This window comes from Lepisosteus oculatus, chromosome 13 (genome assembly GCF_040954835.1).
Source record: "Lepisosteus oculatus isolate fLepOcu1 chromosome 13, fLepOcu1.hap2, whole genome shotgun sequence".
Classification (NCBI taxonomy): Eukaryota; Metazoa; Chordata; class Actinopteri; order Semionotiformes; family Lepisosteidae; genus Lepisosteus; species Lepisosteus oculatus.
The window spans coordinates 4,777,620-4,789,665 of record NC_090708.1 but is presented as its reverse complement, the minus strand read 5'-3'; the positions used below and the strand labels follow the sequence as shown (position 1 = coordinate 4,789,665).

The following is a 12,046-nucleotide window of genomic DNA, read 5'->3' as shown; positions in this document are numbered from 1 at the left end:
TAGAGAGATGGTCTGTAGGATGTGGTCATTTAAGTCTGCAGTGCAAGGCATACAATCTTAGAAGAATTAAAAATAAATTGGTAGAGATACTGTATGTTTCAGTGATTCTGTAGGAAAAAGAAATGGTTTTTCCCCGTTTTAAAAATATGCAAAATTCAGACAAAATCTTTACTTAAAAAAAAAGTAAGAAAATACTTTTCTCTTGCAATTATTAAAACCTGCAAAACAGTGCAGAAAATGTGACTCCTATCTGCGGTAGTACCGATAAGGCAGTACCGAAAAAAGATTGAGACAGAGGTTAGTAAGCTGAGAAAAACAATTCAGTTTTCAATTAACTTATATTCAAATGCATACATCTGGAAAAGATTATTTTCTGTGCAGATTTTGGGCACCAAGATGCATCATGCAAAAAAGACACGCGATCAAGAGCTGCTCAACGCAGAGAACAAAGCAATCTCTCCCAGACCTGTGCAGCAGCCAGCGCACTCTTGTGGTCTTCTAGAGTCATTGCAAGTTGGTCGTGTGCCGACTTTAAATCCTTGTGCTGTTGCTGTATTAAAGGAATATAACTTTACACACCAAGCGCTGACTGTAAGCAACTATACATTTTTGTAAGCATTTGTCTTAGTTCTTCTCCAATTTAGTGCTTATATTTACAAAACTAAAAATTTGATGTTACCCTCAAATAAAAAAAAACAACTTCCGCTGTTATTTTAACAAATTAACATCAGAAACATCAGACAACTCTCGGGAATGGGAGAACAAACTGACAGTTATTAAATACCAAATCTTTCGATTCCTTTTTAAAACATCGCGCTACCCATGAATAGCAACACAAATTCAAGATTCAACATTTATTATATATGATGTATATACATATATACACTGTACAATAAACCAAAATACCCAATTCCAAAACAGAAGCTATTGACAAAGTAGGACACATGACGCAGACTGTAGCTTGACTGTAGTTTTTAAACCTTCACAGTAGTAGTAGCCTCTCAAGACAAACTCCCATGACGGCTTACCCTGACATCCAGGAGCTGCATATGAACATCCTGGTGAGCTTTTCTCAGTTGCTTGTTCTCTTCACGCAGGTTATAGATGTTCTCTGCCAGGAGAAAGCAGGTAAATTTGCATTTTCTAAATAGTCTCCTCTCCGATTTAAGTTAAACTATGAGAAATGGGCTTTACTTTCCTGTGGGTTGGTCGAGGTTAGCTGATGTATGACAATATTTCAATATTTTATTCACATATATTAGATCCAATAAGTTTATTTACTTTTTTTTTGTCTAAATCCTACAAGAACCCCCAGAGGGCTTGTTGGCATGTTGTTATGAAGATAATTCCTATGTATAGCCAACAGATGGCGGTATTCACCAGCTAACGCTGACAAACGGGAAGAACACGGTGTTCACGAAGGGCTAATAGCATAAATAAGCATATTGTGGAAATAAGCACCCTTCATACTGTTAATTGATATAATTTTGTAATAATGTACAAAGAGTTAAAGAACACTCACAAAGGTTAGCATTTAATTTAATTAGAAGTATTTAGTACTTTTAAGTTTTAATGTATTGATATTTCTCATACTAATACATACTGCGCTAAAAGGCATTAAAACACAACATAGTATTGGACTCAATACGATTTATCTCAATATTATTAATTGCCTCTTCATATCCTTTCCTGTTGTACTTGTACTACTACAAAAAATTAGTTGCGTCCTGAAAAATAATATCTAAAGTTACTCATTGAATAAAGGTGTTCCTAGCCACTGTCTGAAAAGAAGAGATTTAGACATGTACATTGCATGCGACGCGCATTCTGCTATACACACAGTACTATTTAGGCACAATATGAAAGCAGGTGAGGGACAGTTTTTAGTGTTTAAGCCCCATTAAAAGCAATTACACTGAAGCATCTTTACCATCCAAAATGTGCAATTAAATTCTGTTTTTCTTTATAAAAGTGACCAAGAAATACAGCATCCCATTTCTAGTCACAGCTCTTGTTTTCTCAAATATATCAACTCTGACACATTTATTACCAAAAAATATTGCACATATGGTAGAAAAAAATTGTTTTCATGATTTGTGGGACTTTAAATGCTTTTCAATAGTGCACAGCAGGCACTGCCAAAAGTGTGACTGGGTTTTTGAACTATCGGCACAAGAAAGAACTCAAATTTCCTGGAAGACCTTCGCTCTTAAAACATCAAAACAGCTAACGCAGGTACCTTTTAGTTTAGAGATCTCCATCTCCTTCATCTGCTGCAGATGATCGTATGTCTGTTTGTGATCACTCAGTGCTTTGTTGTGATCATCTCCCAGGAGCTGGTGCTGTTCTTGAAGATCATAGAACTGTTTCTTCAGGTCATCATGCTGGTTCTGAAGAAGCAATGTTGCACCGTGATCAAATCAATGACTGGAATCCCAATCACAATGTTACCAGCTATAAATAAAGAGCATTGGGGAGCATTTTTAAGAGAATGCAAGAACAGCTCAGGACACACCTTAACTTTCAAGTTAATATGGCCTTGATATAAACTCCCAAAAGTGGTATGAAAAGCCACTGCCAGTCATAAAATAATGAGGGTTAGTTTCTGAACTGGGTCCAATCAGCTTATTTGGGCAGAGCAGTGGTTCTGTGGCTAAGGATCTGCACCTGTGGTTGGAAGGTTGCTGGTTCAAATCCTGCGGCCCCTCCATTGGACCCCTGAGCAAGGCCTTTAACCCCAACTGCTCCAGGGCTGACCCTGCGCTCTGACCCCCAGCTTCCCTCTCCCCATCTGTGTGCCTGTGTGTCTCATGGAGAGCAAGCTGGGGTACGTGCAAAGACAAATTCCTACTGCAAGAAACTGTATATGGCCCAAAAAGTGATCTTGTCTTGTTAAGGAACACTGAAGCACTTTCAAAACCAAGCTATAACTGGCTGGGCTAAGAAGGGGCTGCAACTAGACAACCAGCCGCTAGAGGGCACCAAAGTGTTATATGGATTATAGGCTTTATTTGTTGTTATTATTATTTATTGTAAATAGGCTGGATGATAATCCCTTAATTGATTAGATTATTGATGAAGGGTGTTTGTGCACACCTCAACTCAACTCACATGGATTTATTTAGGATTATTTAATTAAGCATGTATATAAATGGTGTTCGTGGAGCTAGCAATTGCTGGTTTGTTACCTGGAAAACAAACCAATGGCTTGGGCGTGCATGGTGGAGTTTTCATGTGTGAAGACTGCTGAGGAAGACCAGAGTAAGGGTCTGTCATAGAAGTGTGCAAACACACACATGGCTGTGCTGCTGTTACTGAACAAGGAAGCTGCTACAGACCGAAGTGTAGAACACGTAACCATGTACGCTTGCTCTATGGATTTTGTATTTTAGACCGTGACAATCGCAATTTTTCGGTCAGCAAGTTTCTTGAAATCTTGAGTGACTAAAAGGAAGCGCATCCTTATTTAAAAGACATAGTACATTCACACTCCTTGTAAGAAAAATACGTTTTTCCTCATTTTCAGCAAAGATATCCTGCAAAATGTCCTCAAAAGGCATTCAGGGAGCTGTAAAACAGCTAGTGGGAATAAGATGAACTTGAAGGAATTAAGCAGCTGTGCTAAGACATACCCTTTATTTTAAACATAATAGAATATTTTTATCCAAACACTTAGACAAAAGAGTCCTACTGTTTGTTTGTTGACTCAAAAACTGTGGTAGTAATGTGAAGAACAAAACACAGAGGACTGCCTGCAGTGGGCCATAAATCACACCAGTCTGGAGCTGCAAGACAGCTTCAGGTACTGTAGAACTCGCATTAATACACGGTCTTGTGAACTGAGGCGCACTGGGGGAGCAGTCAGCTAGCAGTTTAAACAGAAGAACATTTCACATCCAGCAAGAGCAGGATCCCCAATGCATGAGACATCAAGCACACCTGACACGAAATCTGTTGAAAATACCTCTCGGAGAAAATAATACATTCTTCAAAACCAGCAGGAGGTTTCATTTTTTTTTTAAAACTTGAATGAATATATCCATCCATTCCTCCATGTTCTAATCACTTCAGCCAGGACAGGGCAGCGGGCCAGTCAGAGCCTATCACCGCGGATAACGAGAAGAAGGCAGGATACAACCTGGATGGGACGCCAGCCCATAGCCGGGCACATCCAGACCCAGGCAGGCACACTCTCACACCAGGACCGGTTTCATCAGAGGCCAACTAACCCACCACTATGTCTTTGGACTGTGGGTGGAAACCAGAGCACCTGGAGGAAGCCCATGCAAACCTGGGGAGAACATGCAAACTCCACACATATAGCACCCTAGGTCTAGAACTGAACCATACACGCTACAAAGGCCTCAACGCTACAAAGCAGCAATGTCAACCACTGTGCCACTCTGCTGCCCTTCATAAATATATACTAAATAAAAATACATTTGTATTTATATACAAAAAAATAAACAGTGGGGAGAAAGGCCAAAATTGTGCATAGAATTCAAACTGATGCCACATGGATTTTCCTTTTTGATTTATTCCCATCGGTTATTTACTCACCTTTAGCATTTGGTGTTGCATATTCAAGGAGTTAATCCTGTTGTTGGCATCTTGCTTTTAGAACAAAAATAAAACAAATACAAAATCAAAACCTCATTAATAATTGAACAGCATGCTCTCAGATCTATTGTGAAATTGAACATTTTTCATGCATATTAATGGACACAAAATAAACCTGAGAAGCAGAAAGCAACAACATAATTTAAACTCCATGCTCCCACGAACTGTTGAAAGGAGACAGTTATTGATTAAGTAGTGGCATTCCATCTTCAATGTAATTTAGTCACTGACAAAAAATACAGCCCTTCTAAATGATCCCAAAACACAGCCAGGTTTCTTTTGCTAATGAATGCACATTTCAGGCAGTTAATATCCTTGGCTTCTAGGGCCCTTGATCACTGCTGTTTGTCTGGCCAGCCATTGCTGATATATGTAGGTCATTTTCCCTTCACATTTAATCAAAAGAGCAAAATATCTTTAATGCCTGACAACCAGCACCACTGGCAATGTTTCTCTCTTATCAAAAAGCTGCACCTGCAAAAACTGTTCTCACTAAGATTTTTCCACCAGTTTCCAAACTAGGACTTTTTAAAAAAGCACTTCATAAGATATAAAAAATGACTGAAGAGTGCTTGAAAGGGTGTGTTGTTTAACAGCACTAAGGAGCGCGTGGGATACTGAAGTTCACACAGCACAGAGCGTTCCTATTGCGCCTTAAGCAATAACTGTCTTAAAAGGAATTAGGTCCAAGCACTGCACTTTGGTTTTGAAAGGGATTTTTTTGATGAGCTGGAGACTGCTTTAATTCTTTCATGTATTTTAAGTATTCATAAGTTTGTCTCTCTTATGTTTCAAAAGATAGTAATGTTTCTTCCGGAGTTTTCCTTTTGAATTTACTACATGTCGACATACAGTGCTATGTTGAGAGAAAAGAAAACAAAAAAATCTCATATTAAAAAAGGCACTTTTTGTTATCGCAAATGTATACTCTTGCACAGAGTAAATGATGCAATAATTATGGATTTGCACATGCACAAATATTACAAAGCACAAGTATTTTCGGTCCTTTTTCAAATATGGAGATGTTATCAATGAATGGATGTGTTATCTTCGTGGGGGAGGTCAAATGGATGAGTTCAAAACAATTACAGAAGTTTCTCAAGAAAAACAGAAAAAACACACAATATTGCAATACTGCTTTTGGCTCAGGGGAAATTATTCTCGTGAAACGTTTTTGAGGGAAAACTTCCTCACATTGATTATGTAACCCTGACTCTGAGGATACACATAACTTTTTTTCTACCTCCTGCTTGCTTGACAGTATCTCCTTGTAATTCCATATTTGAAAAGAATTCAGAAACTGTCAAATTAGTCTTGGATGTAAAATGTGTTTCAGTTAATAACTGGTGCAGACTGCTGAAGATGCACAATTGCATTCCACACTGACAACTTTAATGTTTAAAATCTCCCTGCACAGAGGGTGGTTACCAGCAGATCTCAAGACATGACTTACTTTTTCTTTAGTTAGTGTCTGTTGTGCTTCCAGCTTGTACACAAGGTAATCTGCAAAACCATTACAAAGATTAGCAAGCACTAAAGGAAAATGACTCTGATAAGAACTTCCTGTGAAACATAACAAGTCTCATTTGATTCATCAGGAAAAAAACTCTGGAGCATTAAGTACAAGATTTTACAATACAAGTACAATACCGCATTCGAATGAACTGTTTCCTCTATTCAGTTTATGGCTAATTAAATCTCCTTAGGGTGATACTACTGAACCAAACTTACCTTCTTTAGCCTTCTTGTGTTCAAGTCTCTCTTTCTGCAAGGACTTTTCCAATCTTGACCTGTGTTCGTAAACAACTGAAAAAGAATTGATAAATAAGTCAAATGTGCTGTGGAAACATTTCAAGGGTCAATTAAATCAAATGTGAAAAAAGAGTACACTTTGTACACCAACAGTAGATGTTGAGGACGTAATTGCATTTGAAAACAAGATTGTTCTCAGGGGACCTTTTTCAACTAAACTGCAGAGGAATTAAGAAGGGTGGACCTTCAAGATTTCAGTTATGATACTGTTATCAGATGGGGCAGTTAAGAGAAAGAGCTTGGTAAAAAACAAAATCACCATGTTCAGGCAATATCATTATCCACTGAATGAGCTTAAGGGTGATGTGATTGTGTTATAACAAGTGCTCATCCTACTGTAGTGCATTTAAAGTAACTCTGTATGCCAGATACTGGGAAAGGAACATCACTCTTGCTCAAGGTGAGTGTGGCTTACAGTGCACAAGTAAACATTTATAAAACAGTCCAGATATCCATTCATTTTCTAACTGCTCTTACTGCTTTTTCCCCATGCATGGGAGCCTGAGCCTATATCAGCAAGCAACAGGCACACACAACACACCCTGGTTGGAAAGCTGTCTGTTGTAGGGCTAACACACACTCACATCGGGGCCTATTAACGAAGAAGCCAATTAACCTAGCAGTATGTTTCTGCACTGTGGGAAACCCAGGTGAATACAGGAAGAACATCCAAACTCCGCCCAGGTAGCACTCCAGGAGTCGAACCCAGGGCCCCAGCACTGCATGGCAATAATGCTAACCACTGGACCACCATGCCCCCCACAGTAGAAACATAATCATCAGAAGCCGTCACCTAAATTTGTTTTTGCTACCTTTAGAAATGGACTTTTTTTACTTGACATACAGTAACTATAATACAGAGAGATAACTATGACACTCGTGATCAGACAGTGCTGTGTAGACAACTTCACCTCTTTACAAGAAACTAAACGGGCAGAGGGAGGCTTTCTCCCAGGAGATCCGGTGGTCGTTTGGGTAGGCTGGATTTTCATAGAAGACATCATTAATACAGATATTAAAGACAGGATGAAATGTCTTCAGTTTATACATATTAATGCCATAAATCAACAGTAACTCCATAAGGACAATGTTTTAATGTAGCGTGCATCTCTTAAGCAGTTCAAATTCAAACTAAGCCAGTACTACGGTAATTCAGTGGCTAGAGATGCTCAGATGTTGGTAAAAATCAATTAAATCAAATCAAAGGTCTCATTTTCCATTGTGTGGCCATAATGTATAAACAAGAACAAACAGAAAGACAGGACTGTCTCTCTCAGTATCTCTTTCCATCTCCAGCCTCTTTATTCTGGCTTCCTGTCACAAGGGGAAAGGCTGACAATCCTCTCCTGTGTGTGCCCACAGAAACATCTGCCTGCCGCCTGCACTCATCCCTCCTTCCCTGGGACGGCCTTTTCATGAGTGCCCAGCTGGTCCCACTCCGATCCAGCGCTGCGGTGATCTGCTGGTCGGCTCCGTCTCTCAGGATTAACACACCGTTTGACGCAGTGGGTTCAAATGTTGCACAGAGGTGTTGCAGAGACCCAGGCCTCTATACTATGTCCCTCATGATGTACGACCTAACAGTTAAGAGTATATTGGGCCCAATGATTGCTTTCATTCCTGTCCCTAAGTTCCAATGAGAACTGCTCACAGTTTTCACCAGGCAGGCTTTCTTCCAGTGCTCCCCCTCCCAGCGTGAGTGACTGTGGAGTTTTTTTTTTATGGATTGACCTTTCAGTATCATTGGGCACATGGAAATGAATAGACTAGAAGAAAATAATGCACACTACAGCTGTAGGTGCACAGACCTGAAGTGAAAAAATGAATATGTCCGTTCCTTTCCTTTTCATACTGATGAGACTCCCAGTGCCATCTAAAATACTTACGTACAACATCCAAATGTACATGGAGCTGACATTACATTCTCTGACCGAATCCCCTCTGACCTTCCCGTTCGCTCTGTGTTCCTTAGGGATCCTCAAAGAACAAAGGTTCATGGGAAACAAGGTAGTGCAAAGCTAAAGACTCTTTGCAGATCACCTTTTGCATGGCATACATACCAGAATTATTTTGACACTTAAATACATTATAGTACAATTGTACAATAAATGCTTTCAGTGCAGTTTTTAGCATCATACTACTATGAATCTTTCAAAGAATTCCATGCATATTCTACAAAACTGGGTATGAAAAAGGTGTGATTGCCAAGATCTTTGATCAATCACGTGTCTGTCAAGTCAGGATTAATTAAACTCTCGTACTCATAAAAGCCTTCCACCAACTTAACAGGTGCAATGATCTTGGAACCCTAGTAGCTATAGCTGAATGTGGGGGTACAAGCCAAAGCACAGGAAAACGATTACTTTCACCTCCTTTTAATCACGCCAGTGTCTTCTTTATCTTCTGAGCATCAAAGGAAACTCAGAGCATTATCAGGAAAATGACAATCTGCTCAGTGCACTGACACTTTGCACTTGTCTTCAATAACACCGCTCAGTCCCAGTGAAAGACATAGCCCCCTGTGCAGGCCATGGAGAAGATGATGTGGGACACGTGAATAGCACTAAGTTGCCGATGCCATCTTGTGGGATCCTGTCCCATTCCCCTCGCAGAGCCTGGACAGGACAGGCATGTGCCTATTCACTGGTCTCCGAACCCTAAACCCCCCGTCACCCCAGCTAATCCGAGACACGTTCAACGGGGCTCAAGTCTGGCGAGTCCTCTCACAAGAGCACTGCCGTTCAACGAACAGCAGGAAGTGGTGTTGTTCTGCTGGAGTGGAAGGTCAACCTGTCAGGATAAGTTCACAGGAAAGGCAGCCAAAGTGGTCTCAGGACTCAGTCAGTGTTGCACTTTGTATTCAGGCTGTCATCAATCACTACAACGTCCCTTAACAGCTAGTCACTCGTGCCCCGACAAGCACAACCGGGCCTTGTCAATAATCGGTACTGTCTCGTGTGCAACCACGTTTGCACCCAGTCACTGCTAGCCAACACGATGGTCCAAACACAACATCGACTCATCACGAAAGAGGACTTGGCTCCACTGCTCCACTGCAGGGAAGGTGTTGCTGGGTGCCTGTGCAGCCCTGAAAACCAAGACTGTTTGCTCGCCTCCTCATTGCACAACTGCTGATGTTGCAGACACAGTGGAACAAGCATTGCAAAAACGCAATCCTGAAGATGGAGCAGGATGACTGGTCAGTCTTGGTGAGGTGTTGTAACTCGTGGTCTACAACATCATGTGCCGTCAGATGCTTCCTTAAGCGTTAGCTCACAGCGGTGACTTCTGTACTGCACGGGGAGAATGAGGACAGTTGGGCAAGCTTCTCTTTCTCACCCACCATCAAGTTATTCATCTTCCAGAACTGCAATCCACCCGGTACCTGGCAAATCTCTCGTGGGCATTACTGCACACCCACAGGGACCCGGTACAAATCCTACCCTCAGTTGATGCTTTTCTCATTGCATTCTACCCCTTGGGGAATCCCAGATACCGCCAGCTGGTGACCGCATGGCGACACTGTGGAAGCAGTGGGTAGAGCACCGGACTCGGAAATTGAAGCTTTTAAGTTCAAACACTGCGAGGAGCACAGCTGATGTACCCCTGAGCAAAACATTTAACTTGCATACAAATGCACACAAATATATGCTGCTGTACATGCAGTTTACAAGTCCTGGCTTTTGCGTCAAGCCCTAATGATATCCCACTGGAAAAAATCTAAAATCCCTCTGCTCTATTTTTTTTCCCCACTCACCAAAACAAATTTAACACAGACTTATTCAACATCCTTTAAAGCAAGAAAACAACCAGGTTCCAGCAGTTATTAACGAGGTGCGCTGCAGAGCAGATGGATCTTTGGCTGGTTATTATTATTATTTCTTACACGATAAACAATAATACATACAGAAAAATTAGACCATTCAAATACAGTAGGAAAAAGCAGGAAAAAATACAAAGACAAAAAAGAGGCAGGCACACGTGAGAAGAGCAAAGCCTATACAATGCAAGCACATCCAGTGTTACCTGAGAAAATGACCATGGAGCAGAGAACTACGTGTAGGTACACAATCGTAGATTATAGTGCCACTAAGCAGAGCGCAGTATCAGCTGGTCAGCTGGCGGTAAAAGTTCACAAACGTGAGTTATTGAACCACCACCGACCCCTCTTTCAGGGCAGAGTGCCGTGCGAACTCCTCCATGACCAATGCACCGCCAGATGCTGGGACGCTCCCGAGATCAACATCTTTCCCACATCCTGCCTGGCTGTCACTCACTCTGGCTGCTGTACTGGACAAGAGGTTGTTCAGGACCAACTGACAGCTTACGTCCCAAAAGCCTCTGTTCATGGATCTCTCCCGTTTGACACGCTTCACCCAGCCAAAACGGCCTGACAGCACAGCGCCCCCTTGTTCCACTGCTGTGCACACCTCCTCTTCCATCTTACACCCCGTTCATTTTTACACACAGAGGTGTCATTGAGATTCTGCACACTGGGACAGCACTAGAAGCATGAAAGTACGGTCAAGGGACTTTAGCTACGCTTTACCAATTGCAATGCAAATGCCACAAATTCGTTTTTCCATAAAGAAAGTGACCATAAATCTGTGAATTTATTTTGATAGGTAGAGCAAGCAGATATAGTGATATAGTTGCAACCCTATAGCTCTAAAGCAGTTACTACACTTATTATTTTCTGTTTATCCTTCAAAAGACCTGAGAACCAAACATCCCATTACAAGGAGAGAGGCTATTACTAAAGCTCTGCACAATGTCATGATGGACAATTAATTTGGTCACTGCTTGTTGCCAATTTTGTATGCTTATTCCACTCACTGAAAGGATCCGAGTTTTGCAAAAAAAGAAGTTACCTCGTTCACGGTAGCTGTGCTCGGCTGGCATCAGTTGCATGCGACTAAGCGATACAGGAGAAAAATGGCCAGCAAGCCTTCTTGTCTTGACACTGACCTGTCAAAAATGTTTCACACCCCAGAATTAAACAATGATTCCTAATTTCTCTAAAACACATCGCTTGCACTCCTTCGTCTATGATTCATCAGGAAAGGTTGCCAGGCTGCACAAAGAGGCAAGATTACTAATCAGTCCCTGTCAGCCATCTCTGCTTTGTTATTTATCCATTCCAGTCCAGGGCATCAGTCATGATGAACTAATGTATCAGGGGCCTCAGCAACAAAATAACAAGCATGTAATGACTATTCCCCAAGCCACCAACAGCTAGCCATACATCAAACAAGTTTTCTCAAAATACCCAGCAGGTGCAGTAATTGTTCATCTGTTTCACTACAATAAAACAGATTAAAGACAGGCACAGGAAATGCACTACGCATTTTTTTTAAGCCTTAAGTACATTTTCACCAGGACACAACAGAAACTTTTCTTACAGTTGCTTTCACAAAGGTTGATAATATACTGAAACAAAACAACTTGCCACTTGACTGAAATCCTTTATCAATACAAGTTTCACAAATTAGACCAGCCAGAAGCGTTGACTCATTTCAAAAGGAATTTCCATTTAAAAAGGTGCACCCTGGCTAACGAAATTTTTAAAAAATCAAAGACTTAAGTAAATAAGCACATGATTTACTCTTTAAAA

At 41.0% G+C, this 12,046-nt stretch overlaps 1 protein-coding gene across 1 annotated transcript in view; it reads right to left on the bottom strand.

Moving 5' to 3' along the window:
* Positions 1-12,046, bottom strand: part of golim4a (golgi integral membrane protein 4a) — a 31,315-nt gene that overhangs the window by 11,608 nt on the left and 7,661 nt on the right. The window contains exons 2-7 of the mRNA XM_006637565.3: positions 6,352-6,426; positions 6,074-6,123; positions 4,561-4,614; positions 2,240-2,390; positions 1,029-1,111; positions 467-550 (exon numbers count right to left, since the gene is read on the bottom strand). Of these exons, the coding sequence (XP_006637628.2) occupies positions 467-550; positions 1,029-1,111; positions 2,240-2,390; positions 4,561-4,614; positions 6,074-6,123; positions 6,352-6,426 (497 nt within the window). The remainder of the gene's footprint in view (positions 1-466; positions 551-1,028; positions 1,112-2,239; positions 2,391-4,560; positions 4,615-6,073; positions 6,124-6,351; positions 6,427-12,046) is intronic.